The following is a 20,805-nucleotide window of genomic DNA, read 5'->3' as shown; positions in this document are numbered from 1 at the left end:
CTCTATAGCAAGAGGGCGATGAGAGTGCTAACCCTGGTAGGTGCAGGCAGTTTCCTAATCTTGTCCTTAAATGAAGGATATTAAAAGCTGGTTAAAAACAAAGAAAAAACAGTAACTCTAAGGGTCTTGGATCTTTTTCATTTTTCTACATGTCTTCATTAAATAACCTTGAATAGGGTTACATTTCTATGCTGTTTCCTTAGTGCTCAGGCAGGTAATAGCTTGTTATTTCATTCATTCGGCCTGTTAGCTTTAGCACTCCAAACAAGCAGCACATCTTCAGAGTGTATGATATTTTGAAGTTATAAATATATAAAACCTCCAATGATAATTAAGAACACATAAATCTGATGAATTACAGTACTCCCATTTTAAAAATGTGTTTCTTTGCTTTATAGATCACTAGGGTGCAAAACTCTATAATGTATATAACTAAAGTCAGTACTTGATTCTGTATATCTCTCTCTAGATATCAACATCTATGACTAAGAAACATGTTGATAGAAGAAGGGAAATTACCATTTACATCTGCTGCTGCTGCTTCACTGTCCATTCACAGGCCAGGATAGAGAGGTGTTCAAACTGTATTGTATTAAATCTCCTCTTTAGCTACCTGCCCACCACTCATACCCTCCTCCTCCCACCTCTTCCAAAAAATTGCTGTCTATAGAAAAAAAATCATCTACATTTGTGGTCACTTGGCACTCAAGCCTCTTAGATTGTAAGCTCCAAGGAGCAGGGCCCTCCTAACCCCCTTGCCCAAACTAAAAAAACCTTATGAAAAAGGTACCAGGGGCATCTCATGGGGCCCCCTACTGACCCAGGGCCCTTGGGCAGTGCCCGAGTTTCCAAATGGTCAGTCCGCCCCTGTTGTAAAGCACTGAGCAAACTGTTGACGCTATATAAATCTTGTATAATAATAATAATAATAAGTCCAGAGTCTCCTCTTTTCTTTGTTCCTTTGACAGGTGAAATGGCTCCCATATATGTGTTTATACTTTGTCAGGACTTGGCTTTAAGCTTTGAATGCAGTCTTGCTTGCAAGTTTTCTGGTAGGTTGTCTTGTTTGGTATAATAAATAGAAATAGGGAAGGAGGTTATGAATATTGTAGGTATCCGCTTCACTATAAATGTGTGGTCCAATAACCAAACGCTATTAGCAATTTAAAAGTACGAGAGCAAGGTGTCCACCAAAAGCGGTTACAGAAAGGACCATGCGGTAAACCATGTATAAGTATAGTGATGCTGAGGTGATGGATATTGGTGTTTTATCAACTGACTTTTTTTGTTATAATTGGCAATACTCAATATTAATAATATTATAATAAATTATGTTTAATGTTATACTTATACATAGTTTACTGCATGGTCCTTTCTGTAACTGCTTTTGATGGACACCTTGTTTATGTACTTTTAAATGATCTTGCTTGGTTTGCTGGCACTTAGCCAAAACTCCCCATCTTGGATGGATACACCTAACACAAAGATCTTTCCAGGCTACAGAAACATTTAAGACAATGTACTCAGTTGCCAGAAGTTCAGGCAGTAGGATGCTGGCAAGCGGTAAAACATTAAAACTATTTTACCATAATAATCTGTATAACTTCTTGTCTGACCACCACAGGGCACAAAAGAGGATGAAGGAGTTATAGAAAGGTCTCTTACTTTTTGTGCCTAACATGCAGTTTCTTCTATAATTCACCATATTTGGTATAAAACATAATATTAAATTGTAAAGTGCTATGCATCCCTGTATGCGTTAAACTATTTCTTGGATCCCAAACCAGGATTAATGGTGCATTCTTAAATTGGCTTTCCGCCACTTGCGAAGGTAGTATGAGGTTCAAAATACCTCTTTACCAGTTTATGTGGAAGAAGTCCACTGTGGCCATAGCCAGCACATATACACAATTGCATGGACTTCGGTCTCTGAACAGGTTTGCAATGATAAATATCTGCATCTATGTTTTTTACTTCGATATCACAGCATACAGTTTCTTGACCAAATGCTTCACTTGGTGAATTGGCATTTTATTGCTTTATTTTCATTGGTTAAATTTCTTTTATTTTCTAATGAAATTTTTAAATTTGCATTCCTTAGTGCAAAGAAGCACAAAAGCAGTAATATTTAAATGTTCAAGAAGCTGGGCAAACTAGAACCACATTGTACACATTGAACATCAGTCTACAATCAGCTAAATAGACTCAGGAATCATGTTCAGTATGCTTGTTAATTTACTTTAGTACCCAGAATGTCATCCTAACTTATTCACCAACTGGGATACTACCAAGATATGTTATAACAATGCAAAGGAATATTGAAACATATACACCCTATAGCTAAACATGAACTGAGATTTGAGATAATCTAAGTGATGGTAAATTTCACAAATATATCTCAAGGCATTTGAGAGTCCATTCATAAAGGTTGGATGAGAAGGTTGTAAAGAAAGAGTAGAAAATGGGTCTAGAGATCTGTGTGTTTTGTCTTACTGTATGTAATGTTCTCCATGACAGTCAAAATAATTGTGCCACCTTTGTGAAGCAAATTTTATTTTCTATTCACTCAGCATCATATTTTAATGCTGAGTGCCTATTATCAGGAACAAATTTCTCTTTTTTTTTACCTAATGAAAAATGAAAGTGCATGCTGGGAGACCAATTGTGTTTTCTAATTCCAAACACAATGAAATGTTTTAAAATGAATAGAAAATACATGCAAGCTGGACTTGTTTACTTACAATCTAAAACACCATCTATTTATATGCAGGAAAGTTATAGCAACATGGATACCAATGTAAAATAAAAACACTACAATAAACAAAAAATCACTGTGCAAAAGGAAACTAACTAAAAGAAAATCAATGAAATGTGGAATAAAAAATGTGTGAAAATAGTAAAAAAGCAGCAGCACATATAAAGTACAGGGTATACCAAATGAGTATAAACAATCCAAAATATACACCATGCGAATAAAGTAATTAATCAGTGTATTGAAATAAATAGTCCAAGATATAATCAAAATCTATGCAAGCAATGTGTCTACCACTTGTGCAATGATTTTTCAAACAATGATGCTCTTCAAACATAAATACACCCAAGTGCTCTTTCCACCACATCATAAATATGTGCTTACCTCATTGAGTGTGACTCTCAACAGTAGAGAAGTCAAAACACGCTTAATGTGAAGATCCTATGTTCCAAAACCTCACTTGGATGGACACTCAGTGCTCCTCAGGCAGCTTCACAAATATCCAATAAATGCATAATGCTCACTGTAGCCTGCCACTGGAAGCAGTGTGGTGGAAGGTTACATATGTTTTGGATTATTTAACCACTTGTCCTCCAGAGGATTTACCCCCCTTCCTGACCAGGCCATTTTTTGTGTTACGGCACTGCGTTGCTTTGACAGTTGCGCGGTCATGCAACGCTGCACCCAAATTAAATTTACGTCCTTTTTTCAGTGGTATTTGATCACGTGTGCGTTTTTTTCATTTTTTTGCACTATATAAAATAAAAAGACTGCCAATTTTGAGAAAAAAAACAATATTTTTTGACTTTTTGCTGTTAAACATGTCTAGTAAAAAAAATTAAAAAAATCAAATTTCATCATAAATTAGGCCAAAATGTATTCTGTTACATGTCTTTGCTAGAAAAAAAATCCCAATATGTGTAACTTAATTGCCTTTTGTGAAAGTTATAGCGTTTACAACTGGTGGTATATATACTGGGATTTTTTTAAATTTTTCTTTTACTAGTAATGGCAGCGATCAGCGACTTATAGCGGGACTGTGGGACTATGGCGGGCATTCTGACACTGGGGGGGACTGTCACTGACATCCCCAGTGACACCAATATAGTGATCAGTGCTAATAAAAAGCACTGACACTGTACTAATGGGACTGGGCAGGAAGGGGTTAACATGTGGGGCAATCAAAGGGTTAACTGTGTGCTGTTTTACTTGGGGCTGTGTCTGTGTGCTTCACTGTAAGCACACTGCTTTGCATGGCTGTGCTGAGCACAGCCATGCAAAGCAGTGTGCACGATCTGACAGGGAGAACTGTTTTGTTTACAAACAATTCTCCCCCCCCCATCGGAGATGCTCGGCAATCACCGGGCACCGGCAAGTAATCACCGGCTGAGACCCAGTGATTGACAGCCGCGGCTGCAAATGGCAGCGCGGGTAGGGCGTGCGCAAGTCTCGCACGCGCCCTCTTCCCGGAAATACAAAGTCATGTATATATACGTGATTTTGCACACCTGTGCCGCCCTGTAGTAGTACTTCTGCTATAGGGCAGATGGGAAGCGGTTAAAATAAAAAGAAAAAACTGCTGTCAGGTGTAAAATGCAGGCACCTAGATACCTACTGTCATGCCTACCCCTAGCACTGGTGGTCAGGCACTATAGCTGGTTTCTCTCTTCTTCACCTATAGCAGCCCCCTTTCCCATAAGGCAAGCAGGGCTACCAGTACTCTGTTTCATAGGCGACGCTTTAAAAGCCTTTACAGGTCACCACTTTAGATTTACCCAGGGGGTCTAGTGTTAAAATTACTGATGTTCGCGGTGATACCTCACATGCACGGTGCAATCTCTGTTTACAGATCGACGCAGGACCGCGTTTGCCTTTCCATGTGAGCATAGGGATGGGGGTAATTTTTTAATTAATTAATTGTTTTGCTTTTTTTTGTATTACACACACACAAATTGATATACAAGTATTGGGATTTTTTTTTTTACCAAAGACATGTAGCAGAATACATTTTGGCCTAAATGTATGACTAACTGAGTTTTCTGGATATTTTTTATCACCGAAAGTAGAAAATATAGTTTTTTTTCGAACTTTTTGGCCTTTTTCTGTTTACACCCTGTTCCAAAATATTATGCAAATTATATTTTTCTCATTTACCTAAATAATTGATGTAAATAACAGTCAGCATAATTCTCATGTTATCAACTATTAAGAGTACAATTCAAATTTTATTGAACAAACCTCCTAATGATAAGAGTATTTTTTTAAACATAAAACACTTACAATACACTGTTCCAAATTATTATGCACAGTAAGTTTCAAAACACTTTATAGGTTGTAAAGAACTGAAAATTGTCATTTGTTGTGTTTGCAGCATATTTACTGAAATCAAAAGTTATTTCAATCAAACTTTTAACTTTTTAAACATTGTAACAGGTCACGTTACATTTTAACATAGGACCCCTAATTTGATAGCAGCTTCACAAGTCTTGCATCCATTGAACTTGTGAGTTTTTGGACAGTTTCTGGTTGAATTTGTTTGCAAGATGTCAGATTAGCCACCCAGAGCTGCTGTTGGATGTAAACTGCCTCCCACTCTCATAGATTTTGAGGATGCTCCAAAGGTTCTCAATAGCATTGAGGTCAGGGAAGGATGGAGGCCACACCATGACTTTCTCTCCTTTTATCCCCATAGCAGCCATTGATGCAGAGGTATTCTTTGCATTATGAGATGGTGGATTGTCATGCATGAAGTTGATATTATGGAAATCATAGGTCATCTTTACACTTTCGGGGACCCTAAAGGGGCTGACCAGCTCTGTTCCCATATTCCGGCCCAAAACATGAGTCCACCGCCGCCTTGCTGACGTCACAGCCTTGTTGGAACAGGGTGGCCGTCCACCAACCATCCACTACTCCATCCATCTGGACCATCCAGGGTTGCACGGCACTCATCAGTGAACAGGACTGTTTGAAAATTAGTCTTCATGTATTTTTCTGCCCAATGCAGCCGTTTCTGCTTGTGAGCATTGGTTAGTGGTGGCCGAATAAAAAGGTTTATGCACAATTGCAAGACTCTGGAGGACTCTACATCGTGATGTCCGTGGGACTCCAGAGGCACCAGCAGCTTCAAATATCTGTTTGCTGCTATGTAATGGTATTTTAGCAGCTGCTCTCTTGACCCGATGCATGGATCTGGCAGAGATCTTCCTCAATGTGCCTTTATCTGCACAAACCCGTCTGTGCTCTGAGTCAGCCACAAATCTCTTAATAGTGCAATGATCGCGCTTACGTTTTCGTGAAATATCTAATGTTTTCATACCTCGTCCAAGGCATTGAACTATTTCACTCTTTTTGGCAGCAGAGAGATCCTTTTTCTTCCCCATATTGATTGAAAATGGTGCTCTGCTTAATATTGTGGAACACCCTCCTTTAGTAGTTTTTCCTTAAATTGGGCTCACCTGCCAATCTAATTATCACAGGTGTCCAAGATTGTTTTCAGTGATCAAAAGAGCCCTGAGACACAATGCCATCCATGAGTTAAACTGAAAAACAAAATATTTAATATTTGTGACATGTAAATAGAATTTGCATAATAATTTGGAACAGGGTGTATATCACAAAAAATAAAAAAGCCAATGGTGATCAAACACCACCAAAAGAAAGCTCTTTCTGTGAAAAAAGGACATACATTTAGTTTGGGTACAGTGCTGTATGACCGCGCAATTACCAGTTCAAAAAGCGCAGTGCTGAATAGCAAAAAATGTCCTGGACATTAAGGGTGGAAATCTTCAGGAGGGCAAGTGGTTAAACCAGCCAAGCCTACAGTCTCATGCTTGTAATAGTGTTTGTTACACATGCTTAAAGCTTCCTTTTTGTCTGCCCCACTCTACGGTTTGGATTCTACTGCAAGTACCTGTTCGCTGTGCTCAGTTCACACCGGGGTCCCAGTGTGGTGGCAGGCACTGTAGCATTGTGCTTTTTCAGCCAGACTAACTATGTAACTATATAATATCACTCACTCTTCTAACCACTTGAAGACCAATCCTTTTCTGACACTTTTTGTTTACATGAAAAAAATTTTTTTTGCTAAAAAATTACTTTGAACCCCCAAACATTATATATTTTTTTTAAAGCAGAAGCTCTAGAGAATAAAACGATGGGTGTCGAAATTTTTTATGTCACATAGTATTTGTGCAGCAATTTTTCTGGAAATAATACACTTTTTAAAACTTTAATACACAAAACAACAATATACAGAAATACCTCGGTTTACGTATGCCTCGGTTAACGGAACATTCGGTTTATGAATGAAAATCCATTGACAATAATGCTTCGGTTTACGAATTTGCACGGCAATATGAAGCAAGTTTCCCCAGGATGTATTGTGCTTGGGAGGTTTATATCTCCGTGCATGCTGGAGTCTGTGTTGCACCTGGGAGGCTTACACAGTAGCACTGTGCATGCTGGAGTCAGTGTTGCGCCTGGGAGGTTTAGCACCATGCATGCTGGTGTCAGGAATGGACTGGCCAGCAATAGTGGGACTCAGCTGCCTTATGAGCTGCAGTACCAGGGCTGGCCAGCGGGTGCTCCAGCAATCAGAGACTCAACCTTGCAGCCAGTCAAACACCTGGAACTAATTATACTGGTGTATTTAAGGGACATTCAGACCTGCAGACTCTGCCTTGGTGTTGTGTTTCTCTTGGGCCCTGTATCCTGTTCCTGCTCTCTGTTCCTGTCTGATTCTCTGTTGACCCTGCTCTGATCCCTGGCTTGTCTGACCATTCTCCTCTGCCTGACCCTCTGTACCACGCTGTCCGCTACCTGCTGAACCTGGCCTGTGACCCCGACCATTCTCCGCTTGCTCCCCCTGTACCTACCTGCTCGACTGATATTGACCCGGCCTGCCTGATGACGCTTGCATTGTATGTACTGTTATCTGTGGGTGGTTGGTTGGTTTGTTTGCACTGTGTTATGTTTTAGTATTGCACTGCGTTTATGTTTGTATTGTTAGTGTTAATAAATTACATTGTTTATAACATATCTGAAGTCTGCGTTTCCCTGCGTCAGTCACATACCCCTGGTCATACCCGGGAGCCCTGACATTACACCAAGGCCAATCCTGACCAGAAGTGGCTGCACAGGAAAGCCATCTTGGCTTGTTGATGGGAAGGATGGATCTTGATGAGGTTGTGTATTTATATCTGCTAGTGTTTGATGACAGGGAGTATGCTTATCAAACTCTGAAGGAGTATACCCGGGATGAACTGCTAGAATGTATACGGCTCGCTCATGTTCTAGTAGATCAGGGCACAGAGTTCTCTGAGGTGCAGCCTTTGATTGAGGTTTGTGCTGAGTTGGTTTCATCTGGTACCCCCGAATGCAGGGATGAATTTTTGCCACCATTTAGTGCAGACCAGGTAGAGTCCCTGGTATGGTTATTAGAGGATGATGTGGGTTACTTTCTGGAGCGTTATTCCACATGTTCACCACAGACACTAAGAGATTGTATAAATGCAGTGCAGTCATTGACCAGACTGGCTTTGTGTAAGCTCAGCTTTGTTCAACCCATACTGCAGACATGGACAGACTTGTTGCACCCAGCCTCAGTCAGCTTACAAAAACCCAGTCCTGCTTCTAATCTATTTCCTCAAAACTCTATTCCTGCATTCCCAACAGCTCCTCCTGCCCTGCTATCTACCGCATGTCAGTACCCTGTTCCCACTCGCTGCACCTATCCTGCCTTTAACCCTGTAAAAAAGCCCTCTGTAGCAACTGCTCCCTCTCCTGTTCCATCCTCCAGTTCTTCTCTGTCTCCAGCTGCTCCATTCGTTTGCAGACCTGCGTTTACTTGCAGTGCTCCAGTAGTTAAAACCAGAAAAAAGCGAAAATTCTTTCCAACCAATACCATCCTGCCAGTATCCAAACCGGTGAACCTGCCTTCCGTGGTTCAGCCTGAAGCCTCTACTCAGCCTGAATCCTCTACTCAGCCTGATGCCTGTACGCAGCCTGATGCCTCTACTCGGCCTGATGCCTCTACTCGGCCTGATGCCTCTACTCGGCCTGATGCCTCTACTCGGCCTGATGCCTGTACGCAGCCTGAAGCCTCTACTCAGCCTGAAGCCTCTACTCGGCCTGATGCCTCTACTCGGCCTGAAGCCTCTACTCGGCCTGATGCCTCTACTCGGCCTGATGCCTGTACGCAGCCTGATGCCTCTCTTCAGCCTGAAGCCTCTACTCGGCCTGAAGCCTCTACTCGGCCTGAAGCCTCTATTCGGCCTGATGCCTCTACTCGGCCTGATGCCTCTACTCGGCCTGAAGCCTCTACTCGGCCTGATGCCTCTACTCGGCCTGATGCCTCTACTCGGCCTGATGCCTCTACTTGGCCTGAAGCCTCTACTCGGCCTGAAGCCTCTACTCGGCCTGAAGCCTCTACTCAGCCGGACGCCGGCATTCAGCCTGATGCCTCTACCCAGCATGATGAACTGATCCAGCCTGACGATCCTATTAGGCCAGTTGACTCGATGCCCGCTGTTGATCCAGATGATCCGGTACCTGATCCGGTGCCCGCTGTCGTGCCAATTGACTCAGAGCCCGCTGTCGTACCTGGTGACTCGGTGCCCACTGCCTTGCCAGATGACGCGGTACCCGCTGGCGAGCCAAATGACCTGATGGCTGGTTACCCAGGGCCCGCTGTCATACCTGGTGACCCGATGCCCGCTGTCGAGCCAGACGATCCAATGCCTGGTGACCCGGTGCGCACTGCCTTGCCAGATGACGCGGTGCCCGCTGGCAAGCCAGATGACCTGATGCCTGGTGACCCAGTGCCCGCTGTCATACCTGGTGACTTGATGCCCGCTGTCGAGCCAGACGATCCAATGCCTGGTGACCCGGTGCCCACTGCCTTGCCAGATGACGCGGTGCCCGCTGGCAAGCCAAATGACCTGATGCCTGGTGACCCAGTGCCCGCTGTCATACCTGGTGACCCGATGCCCGCTGTCGAGCCAGACAATCAGGTACCTGATGACCCGGTGCCCACTGTCGTGCCTGTTGACTCGGAGCCCACTGCCTTGCCAGATGACGCGGTGCCCGCTGTCGAGCCAAATGACCTGATGCCTGGTGACCCGATGCCCTCTGTCCAGCCAGACGATTCAATGTCTGCCCCAGTGCCCGCGGTCATGCCAGTTGACTCGGAGCCCACTGCCTTGCCAGATGACACGGTGCTCGCTGTCGAGCCAAATGACTTGATGCCTGGTGACCCGATGCCCGCTGTCCAGTCAGACGATCCAATGTCTGACCCAGTGCCCGCGGTCATACCAGTTGACTCAGAGCCCACTGCCTTGCCAGATGACGCGGTGCCCGCTGTCGAGCCAAATGACCTGATGCCTGGTGACCCGATGCCCGCTGTCCAGCCAGACGATCCAATGTCTGACCCAGTGCCCGCGGTCATACCAGTTGACTCGGAGCCCACTGCCTTGCCAGATGACGCGGTGCCCGCTGTCGAGCCAAATGACCTGATGCCTGGTGACCCGATGCCCGCTGTCCAGCCAGACGATCCAATGTCTGACCCAGTGCCAGCGGTCATGCCAGTTGACTCGGAGCCCACTGTCGTGCCTGGTGACTCGGTGCCCGCCGCTTCGCCTGGGGGCCCGAGACCTGTCGCTCCGCCTGGAGGTCCGGCGCCCGCCGCCCCGCCTGGGGGCCTGAGACCTGTCGCTCCGCCTGAGGGCCCGAGACCTGTCTCTCCACCTGGGGGTCCGGCGCCCGCCGCTCCGCCTGAGGGCCCGAGACCTGTCGCTCCGCCTGGGGGTCCGGCGCCCGCCGCTCCGCCTGAGGGCCCGAGACCTGTCGCTCCGCCTGGGGGTCCGGCGCCCGCCGCTCCGCCTGAGGGCCCGAGACCTGTCGCTCCGCCTGGGGGTCCGGCGCCCGCCGCTCCGCCTGAGGGCCCGAGACCTGTCGCCCCGCCTGGGGGTCCGGCGCCCGCCGCTCCGCCTGAGGGCCCGAGACCTGTCGCTCCGCCTGGGGGTCCGGCGCCCACCGCTCCGCCTGAGGGCCCGAGACCTGTCGCTCCGCCTGGGGGTCCGATGCCTGTCGCCCCGCCTGGGGGCCCAATGCCTGTCGCCCCGCCTGGGGGCCCAATGCCTGTCGCCCCTCCTGGGGGCCCGGCGCCCGCCGCTCCACCTGGGGGCCCGATGCCTGTTGCCCTGCCTGGGGGCCCGATGCCTGTCGCCCCGCCTGGGAGCCCGACGCCTGTCGCCCCGCCTGGGGTCCCGACGCCTGTCGCCCCTCCTGGGGGCCCGGCGCCCGCCGCTCCGCCTGGGGGCCCGATGCCGGCCGCTCCGCCTGGGGGCCCGATGCCGGTCGCCCCGCCTGGGGACCCGATGCCGGTCGCCCCGCCCGGGGGCCCGGTGCCTGCTGCTCCGCCTGGGGGCCCGGTGCCTGCTGCTCCGCCTGGGGGCCCGCTGCCTGCTGCTTCGCCTGGTAATCCGATGTGCCTCTGCCCGGAGTCCGGCCCGATGTGCCTCTGCCCGGAGTCCGGCCCGATGTGCCTCTGCCCGGAGTCCGGCCCGATGTGCCTCTGCCCGGAGTCCGGCGCGATGTGCTTCTGCCCGGAGTCCGGCCCGATGTGCCTCTGCCCGGAGTCTGGCCCGATGTGCCTCTGCCCGAAGTCCAGCCCGATGTGCCTCTGCCCGGAGTCCAGCCCGATGTGCCTCTGCCCGGAGTCCAGCCCGATGTGCCTCTGCCCGATGTGCCTCTGCCCGGAGTCCTGCCCGATGTGCCCCTGCCCAGAGTCCAGCCCGATGTGCCTCTGCCCGGTGTGCCGCTGCCCGGAGTGCCTCTGCCCGGAGTCCAGCCCGATGTGCCTCTGCCCGGAGTCCTGCCCGATGTGCCTCTGCCCCGTGTGCCGCTGCCCGGAGTCCTGCCCGGTGTCCCAGTCTTTGATATCCCGCCAGTTACCAGACCCGGGCGGTGGAACATTTTCCCCAGCTAGGACTGTTTGGAGCGTCCTGAGGCCGCTCCTTGAGGGGGGGGTACTGTCAGGAATGGACTGGCCAGCAATAGTGGGACTCAGCTGCCTTATGAGCTGCAGTACCAGGGCTGGCCAGCGGGTGCTCCCAGCAATCAGAGACTCAACCTTGCAGCCAGTCAAACACCTGGAACTAATTATACTGGTGTATTTAAGGGACATTCAGACCTGCAGACTCTGCCTTGGTGTTGTGTTTCTCTTGGGCCCTGTATCCTGTTCCTGCTCTCTGTTCCGGCCTGCCCGGCCTGCCTGACGACGCTTGCATTGTATGTACTGTTATCTGTGGGTGGTTGGTTGGTTTGTTTGCACTGTGTTATGTTTTAGTATTGCACTGCGTTTATGTTTGTATTGTTAGTGTTAATAAATTACATTGTTTATAACATATCTGAAGTCTGCGTTTCCCTGCGTCAGTCACATACCTCTGGTCATACCCGGGAGCCCTGACAGCTGGAGTCTGTGGAAAGGTAGGGAGGTGAGCTTTGTCATTTGCATGGCTTTTACTGTGTTCTGCAGTGTGGGGTGGTTTCCATGCCAGCTCATGTGCTGTGCATGCCTGCTACTGATAGACTTGAGGCTTTTGGACTGGGTGTGGGTGTACAGTAAAGCATTTTTTTTATTTTCTGCTCACTTAGTGACTGTGGTGTCATGGCACCCAAGAAAGCAGCGGAAGCTGGGAAGAGGAAGGAGATAATTCTGCTTGAGTTCAAGAAAGAAATCATCAGGAAGCATGAATCATCAAGAAGTGATTGAATGACCTCGCCAAAGAGTATGGAAGGAGTACATCCACAATCTGTACCATCCTTAAGATGAAAGAGAAGATAACTTGGAAAGATGCAGCCAAGGAAGTCACCAGGGTCTCCAAGTAACGGCCACCTGTTCTGGAGGAGGTTGAAAAGTTGCTCCTGCTCTGGATTGAAGAGAAGCACCATGCAGGGGACACAGTGACCGAGGCAATCATCTGCGAAAAAGCCAAGGCCTTGCACACTGACCTCCTCGACCAACAGCCAGGAATGTCAGCCAATGCGCAAGGCTTCAAGGCGAGCAGGGGGTTGTTCAAAAGGTTCAAGACCAGATCTGGCATCCACAGCATGGTCAGGCACGGAGAGGTCGCAAGTTCTGATGTTGCTGCAGCTGAGGAATTTGCTACAGAGTTCCTGGAGGTCATGGTTTCAGAGGGTTACCTTCCTAAGGAGGTCTTCAACTGCAATGAGACTGGCTATTCTGGAAGAGTATGCCAAAGCGTACCTTCATCACGGAAGAGGAGACCTCATTGCCTGGCCACAAGCCGATAAAGGACCGTCTCACCCTCCTGTTCTGCGCCAATGCCAGTGGGGACCTTAAGATCAAGCCCCTGCTCGTGTTGAAGGAGATTGTTTCCTTGGGGAGGACCATGGGGCTGGAGGTGACTGAGAAAGATGTCTGCGAGCTGGTGGAGGAGGGACACAACTGTGAGCTAACCACTGAGGACCTAGTGGAACTGCAGAAGAGGCGATGGAGGAGCGGGTCTCATTTGAGGAGAAGGAAACAAGTGAGGAACAGCTCTCTCAAGGAGGCATGCCAACTGTGGGTAAACCTACAGGCTTTTCTACAGCAGCACCACCCAGATAAGGCTCTAGCCCAGAGACTTGTAAACAGTTTTGACACCGACGTCATGTTTTATTTCCGAGGGATGCTGAAAAGGCGCCGGAGGCAGCAGACAATGGAAAGATTCCTACTAAAACAGCCTAGACATGAAGAAGAACCTGCTTGTGTTAGTGCTGCCCAGTTGCTCTGCTCCTCCCCCAGAGAGTGTTGAAATTGTTTGAAAAGTTTGCCATGTTTTAAAAGATGATGTGTGATGCTTTAAAAGTTTAAGTTGGATGTTTGAAATGTTATTGCTTGAGTAATCCTGTCCCTGTACAGTATTAATGCATTTAAAAAGTGCACTTTTTATAAAGAGTTTTGAACAGATAAAAGACTTGTTTTTGACTTTTTTCTGACCTTAAAAATGGATTAATTGGTTTTCAATACATTTCTATGGGAAACAGTGTTTCAGTTTACGAATTTTCCGCTATAGGAAAAGCCCCACAGAACAAATTAAATTTGTAAACCGAGGTATTACTGTATTGCCCAATTGTTTGATAACATATAAAAGATGATGTTACGCTGAGTAAATGGATACCAAACATGACATGATTTAAAATTGCGCATGTCTGTGTAACGGCAAAAACTGTGTAAATTTTAAATTTCCATAGGCGACGCTTTAAAAGTCTTTACAGGTCACCACTTTAGATTTACACAGGGGGTCTAGTGGTAAAATTACTGCCCTCGATCTGACGTTCTCGGTGATACCTCGTATGCACTGTGCAATCTGTTTACATACTGACACAGGACCGCTGCTTGCATTTGCCTTTGCATGTGAGCACTGGGATGGGGTGATTTTTTTTTTTATTAATTATTTTGCTTTTTTTTATTTTTGCACTGTCCCTTTCTTTTTTTTTTTTTTTTTTATCACTTTTATTGTTCTCACAGGGGAATGGAAATATCCCCTATGGTAGCAATAGGCAATGACAAGTACTCTTTTCTGAGAATCTGGAGTCTATTAGATTCTAGATCTCTCCCCTGCCCTTAAAGCATCTTATTCCACCAAGATCGGTGTGATCAGATGCTTTCCCAGTTTTAAAATGGGGCTGTTTATACCCGGTGAAACAGAAATAAGAATATGCTCGTAGCTTCCGTTCTCTTAGATCAGGGGTCTGCAACCTTTAAGACATAAAGAGCCACTTGGACCCGTTTCCGAGAGGGAAAAAAAGACTGGGAGCCGCAAAACCATTGCAACATTTAAAACAAATCCGACACTGCATATATTGCGAAAAGCGCTCTGGTCATGAAGGGGGTTTAAGGGCCCAGTAAGCAAAGGGTTAACCAGGGCCACAGTGTATCGTCATAATCACAATCATAGCCTTAGGTCAGTGGTGGGCAACCTTTTTTTTCAACTGAGCCAAATCTCGCCAAAACCACGATTGAAATTTATTTTGAGAGCCACATTTTTAAAACTGAAAATACATCCCCCATATAGTAATTCATCCCCCATAGTAATTCATCCCCCATAGTAATTCATCCCCCATATAGTAATTCATCCCCCATATAGTAATTCATCCCCCATATAGTAATTCATCCCCCATATAGTAATTCATCCCCCATAGTAATTCATCCCCCATATAGTAATTCATCCCCCATAGTAATTAATCCCCCATATAGTTATTCATCCCCCATAGTAATTCATCCCCCATATAGTAATTCATCCCCCATAGTAATTCATCCCCCATATAGTAATTTATCCCCCCTATAGTAATTCACCCCCCCTATAGTAATTCATTCCCCCTATAGTAATTCATTCCCCATATTGTGTCAATTCACTTACCTTTGCTCCGCGCGTTCCTCTCGCCGTGTTCCCGCGCCGTTCCGGTCTTCAGGGCGGACTGTGAGAGGAGAGGAGTTCGTCACGCTGCCCTGCCTACATCCTGACAGCCAATGTTTGCCACGCTCCGCGGGCCGGATTAAAAGGTCCGCCGGGCCATAGTTTGCCCATTGCTGGGCTAGCTGCAGAGTCCTGACTTTTGGGGCGGCCGCCCGAGAGGAGGGAGGGGAGCGGGCGCCCGGCACACAGAAGACCCTATTGCCTGTCACCTGGTGGGCAGTGTGCTCCGGAGCCGCAGCAAAGGTGAAAAAGAGCCGCGGGTTGCCGACACCCGTCTTAGACCAAAGAGATGACTGGAGGCATTCTGGTCTGCGATCAGCTCTGTGGTCAGCCAGCGGAACTGCCGGCTGCATTCTCGGGTTCCCTGGTTGTACAGGAGAGCCCAAGAAAACTGTGTAAGGTGGTGGGAAGGGGGGGGAGGGGTGGCTTACATCCCTTCCCACTGCTTGGAAAAGCAATCCAGCGGCTAATTAGCCACTAGGATTGTTTTTACATGAAACTGACCAGTAGCTAAAAAAACAATACCAGGATAATTCCTGTAGCTGCAGGCACTCAAAGACCAGCGACTTCCAGTACATTGCTGGCCCTTGTTGGGCATATATGAAACAGCTGAGGACATGGGCATATGATGAATAGGGTCTGTGAACCAATATGATTGCAATTCATTCTTTTTTGTAATGCCCATGTTGAAATTACTGTAGGAGCAATTTGTCTTCAGCAGGTTCTCAGAAGAAGCACATCCTTTTTTTAAGTCCACTCTCTCAGTAGCCCAGCTCACCCAGATCACCCTTCTAGAGCACCTGTTCTATGTTTGCAGTGGAGATTAGAACACTGGAAGGCTTCTGATTCCTCACCAAAAGGGGGAACAGGGAAGCCGAAGTTCTAAGAAAGCAACTTGATCAATTGCTGTGAATTTTGATGATGAGTTGCTCCATAGTGCCTGCAGCTGCAATAGGGGGTTATTAAAACAATTTTTTGTGCTTATTAGGAATATACAGTACTTAGTTGTCAATAACTGAGCCACTTTAATTTATCCACATACATAAGACAATTATTTCAAATTTCAGTAGGATGGTATGGTTATCATGCCTATGAGTAGTAACAGACACCTCATACAATACATTCACAGGGAAAAAGGCAATGGGCTTGGATAATCTAATATGTTCTCAGTTAAGGTAAGACCTAGGCCTAGGCATGTGTGTTGCTTGTCACATCAATACAAAAAATCATGTTAGTGTTAAGAAAAAAAGATACATGCACACTTGGTGGTCAGATTGTGTTATACAGTATCTAACATATGTAGCTAGCATTTCTTTGTAGCACAGTGTCAGTTCTGTTTGTGGCTTCTAGTTTTCAGAAAGGCTGTAGCTGCACTGTTGCACTGAAGCCTTTAACTAATTATCTTTTCAGTTGCATGAGCAGGGTTTCAGATATCTCACAGTTGTTTCTTCAGCTTTATTAGCAATAGCAGTTACACTTGAGAATGCAAGAAATTATGTTATAGTATACTCCTCTGTGAATGTTAGGATCTAATTATAGATAAGACAACAAAAATCCCAAACATATTATGATGGCAGAAATGTAATACTTTAAGGCAATGCAGATTAAAAACACTTGTGTGTTTTTTATACTATATTTTCCAGTCTGCAAACAAATAGATGACACTTTTAAATTTATAATACAATAAGGTATCTAGATTTCTTGCAGCAGTGACTTTATGGGATAATAGAATAATGGAACCAATATAGAAAATCTATTTCTGGCGAGTGTTGTGGAAGCTTGGGTCTTACTGTTCATTCACAAACAAGATTCTTTATCCTTTTCTACATCCCCGTGTTATTTGAATTATTTTATTAATATCCCTTGTAGCGTCTTACTACTTAGCATACGTGCGTGGCACACATTGCACTGCTGAATATTTTTTCATAATATCAGTATGGAAACAATTAGATCAGTTTCATGTGTGTGATTACTAATGTTTACAGTCTTCTGTAGATTGTTTTTTGTATGACTGAAATATTTGGAGGTTCTACACCATACCTCCAAAAGTATTTTATATTTAATGAAACATAGGCAATGGGGTCACCTAGTTGTCATGTCAGCTTCACATTTTGCTTTTTTTGGGTGGCAGATTTTGTTAACACCACCAGTCACATTTATGCACATATACTGCAGTTTGAAGAACACAGGATATTAGAATATGTAGAACAGAACATATATTAGAATTTATATTTTTACCAAGACACTTGAAACCTAACTTCGGATAACTTTTTTAGTTTCAGAGTAGGAGAGAGTTTGAATGTCTGTTCTGTTTTATTGCTGTCTGTGACCCCATAATTTAATGGAGCCCTAGATAGCAATAAAAACTTGCCAAAAATTCTAATCCTTCCCAACTCCGTCCAAAACTAGGAAAAAGTTTTAAGTTTGACCCACTTTAAGACTATTCCTGCCAACTGTGTCATTCCATTTTATTACACATAACTTAATTTCTGAACTTATTTGTTTTGTTTTTGTTGTATGTATGGATCACATGGGTTGTTACCAACATGTGGTAAAAATTTCATGTCAATAGGACCTTTACAAATATATTTACTGAGAAAAATGGTGACGTGTTCAATACTTATTTTACCCACTGTATGCATACTGGTTGGAAGACTCTCCTTTGATTGTATAATTAAGGTTTTGTGTTTTGTTTATTCCAGGGTTGCAGCAGAAAAATGTACAGCTTCCTAAGAGGAACAAAACAGCTGCAAGTGTTGCGATTTTTGGGAATCTCTATTGGTGTTACCCAGATTCTAGCAATGATTCTCACTATAACCTTGTTGTGGGCTCTGTATTATGATCGGAAAGATCCCAGAACTGATCAAATCATACCTCTGAACCTTGAAAATGCCCAGTACCAATGTCATCCAGTGGACACATTACAACCAAGGACTTCTGATCAAAGAACTACTGCCAATGGATTTAATACATACCTTGAAATGGATGAACTTTAACTGGTTGCATTTGCTGTGCTGGTGCAAGTGCCAATGGTTTTGTTCTGCATTTGAATTATATTTATGTAGAGTGTGCATCTTTCCTCAAGAGACAGGTAAATAATTGAACCCTGATAAAAAAAAAAGAATTGGTACAGCAAGATTTGACTGATCTACTGATTGTATATTATTTGACCCATATCAGCTTATACACTGGCCAATATGTCACTTTGACATACTATATTTTGAATGTATCATTTATTCTACCTTCTATTGTGATGATCACTGACAGATTGAATGGGTGAATTTTTATGAGATGTACATTATCAAAATGCCATTGTGAATTAGATGGTATAATAATAGAATAATCCTACTTTTACATGTCTGTATTGTCTATATAACTTTTGTTTTGTCAGCTTTTTTTATTATATGAAGTGATTTGTAAACCCTTACATGTACCCAGTTAAGTGACTGGCCTCATGTGATACACAGAGATGAAACAAATGCTCCTGCATAAGCTGTTTATCTGCAGTCTTTTCTTCTCTACATCTGTTCAAAGTGCTGAACGTATAAGCTTGTCTGAGAGTTCTGCAAAAAAAGGGGTCAGAGAGCAGAAGTTACACTCTGTGAAGCTAAGTAAGGAGAGTTCATAGAGCTGATTGGATGGGAAGGGATACACCCCCTTTCACATAGTTTACAGAAACAGAACTGAGGCTGTCAATCTGCTGGAGATGCCTCCCTTGTCACCATTTTTCTCTTGGTGTCAGAAAAAAATGTCAGAAGTGATTCATGGGGATAGCAGAGAAAAAAACAGCAGCAGGCAGAAATGACACTTAAATGTGCTCTTAAAGTGGTTGTAAAGGCTGAAGGTTTTTTACCTTCATACATTCTATGCATGAAGGTAAAAAAACCTGTGTGCAGCAGTGCCCCCAGCCCACTCAATACTTACCTGAGCCTCATCATGATCTAGCGATGTGAATGACAGTGTAGGCTGTCCTGGGTCTCTGCCTTCTCATTGGCTGAGACAGCAAGTGGGAGCCATTGGCTCCCACTGCTGTCAATCACAACCAGTCAGCCAATGAGGAGAGAGGAGGCGGGGTCAAGCTCCGTGCGTGAATGCAAGTGTACAGTCCAAACGCACGCGGTCCTACGTTAAAAATGGCTGTGTGTATAAGTGGGTGCTGCAGCGACCATCGGCTGGAACTGAACAGAATCAGCATGGGAGAATGTCACCAGCACACCAAGGATCATCAATATAGATCCAAAAAAATATGGGTCTGAGGATCACATGTCTGATGAAAGGGTCCTGCTAGACTCCGAAAAGTTGCCTTGCTGTAACTATGTGATCGTTCATTAAAACTTTTAGACCCATATTGGTGATCCTCAATGTGCTGGTGACATTCTCCCTTCCATGTGTGAATGGACACACGGCGCAGCGGGTGCCCCCATAGCAAGCTACTTGCTGTGGGGGCACTACAAAAAAAAACCAAGAAAGAAAGGATACATCACCTCAATGGCTAATGAACAGGATATATTTATTGGACGTAAAAAATAAACATAACAATGCACATCCCATACATTTCCTCCCCCCACCCCCAAAGGAAAACCCCCAGAAGGTACAGTCCCACCGCTACAAATTCCCCCACTTCCACCCCCCCAAAGACAAGGGGTGGGGCTGTTACCTTCTGGGGGGTTTCCTTTGGGGGTGGGGGGGAATGTATGGGATGTGCATTGTTATGTTTATTTTTTACGTCCAATAAATATATCCTGTTCATTAGCCATTGAGGTGCTGTATCCTTTCTTTCTTGGGGGTTTTTTTTTTTTTTGCTTTTGGATACGCCTCCCCCCTGTTATAAGTTGTGCAGGGGGTACGGCATGGGCTGGTGTACCACTCCCAGGACAGGCTTTATAGCCGTTGGGGGTTTCTTTACATTACTGTGGGGGCACCTGACAGACAGGAGGAGCCAGGAGAGCCTGCAGGGGACCTGAGAAGAGGAAGATCCAGGCTGCTCTGTGCAAAATCACTGCACATAGCAGGTAAGTATAGACCTGTTTATCATGTAACACAAAAAAATGAACCTTTAGAATCGTTTTAATTGAAACAAGTACTCACTATAGAGAGCTGTGTTTATATTTCATATCTGAGGTTTATAACCACTTTAAACAGGAACTCTGGTCAAAAAAGGAAACCTCGGCTGGTTCCGAAGGAACCAACCAGCCTGCTGGATTTTGCATTACATGCGATTGTGGCTAGCGGCTAATATAGCCATTAGCAATAATCACTGTCTTCTGGCGGGGGCAACTTTCTGGGAGGGATAGCCCTGTCAGCACTGACTGTGTTGATGGTGGAGCAGAGCAAAGAAAAGGAAATACATTTGATCCGTGTATGGGCTACGTGAAATAGGTGTAATGATTGCTGTATGCTTGTAAACTATTTTTTCTTTCTGAAAAGCTAGTCTTTGGCACTGTCAGGACTCTAAAACAGCTTCCTTGCTGTAAAAAAGGAAGACACTATTATCCCTGTCTACATTGTGTGCAGTTATCACTATGTATCCTCCATTGTGCTTCCTAAAATATGCCCAAACCTTGGCTG

General features: G+C 45.3%; 1 protein-coding gene across 1 annotated transcript in view; it reads left to right on the top strand.

Moving 5' to 3' along the window:
• The window catches only part of TSPAN12 (tetraspanin 12), a 213,719-nt gene extending 194,984 nt beyond the window's left edge, over window positions 1-18,735 (top strand). Inside the window, exon 8 of the mRNA XM_089672107.1 lies at window positions 17,940-18,735. Coding sequence (XP_089528233.1) covers window positions 17,940-18,233 — 294 coding nt within the window. The 3' untranslated portion in view covers window positions 18,234-18,735. The remainder of the gene's footprint in view (window positions 1-17,939) is intronic.
• Window positions 18,736-20,805: the final 2,070 nt, after the last annotated feature.

Source organism: Staurois parvus, unplaced genomic scaffold (assembly GCF_062004578.1).
Source record: "Staurois parvus isolate SC_StPar_1 unplaced genomic scaffold, SC_StPar_1.0 ptg000120l, whole genome shotgun sequence".
Taxonomy (NCBI): Eukaryota; Metazoa; Chordata; class Amphibia; order Anura; family Ranidae; genus Staurois; species Staurois parvus.
This window is presented reverse-complemented; position numbering and strand designations above follow the sequence as displayed.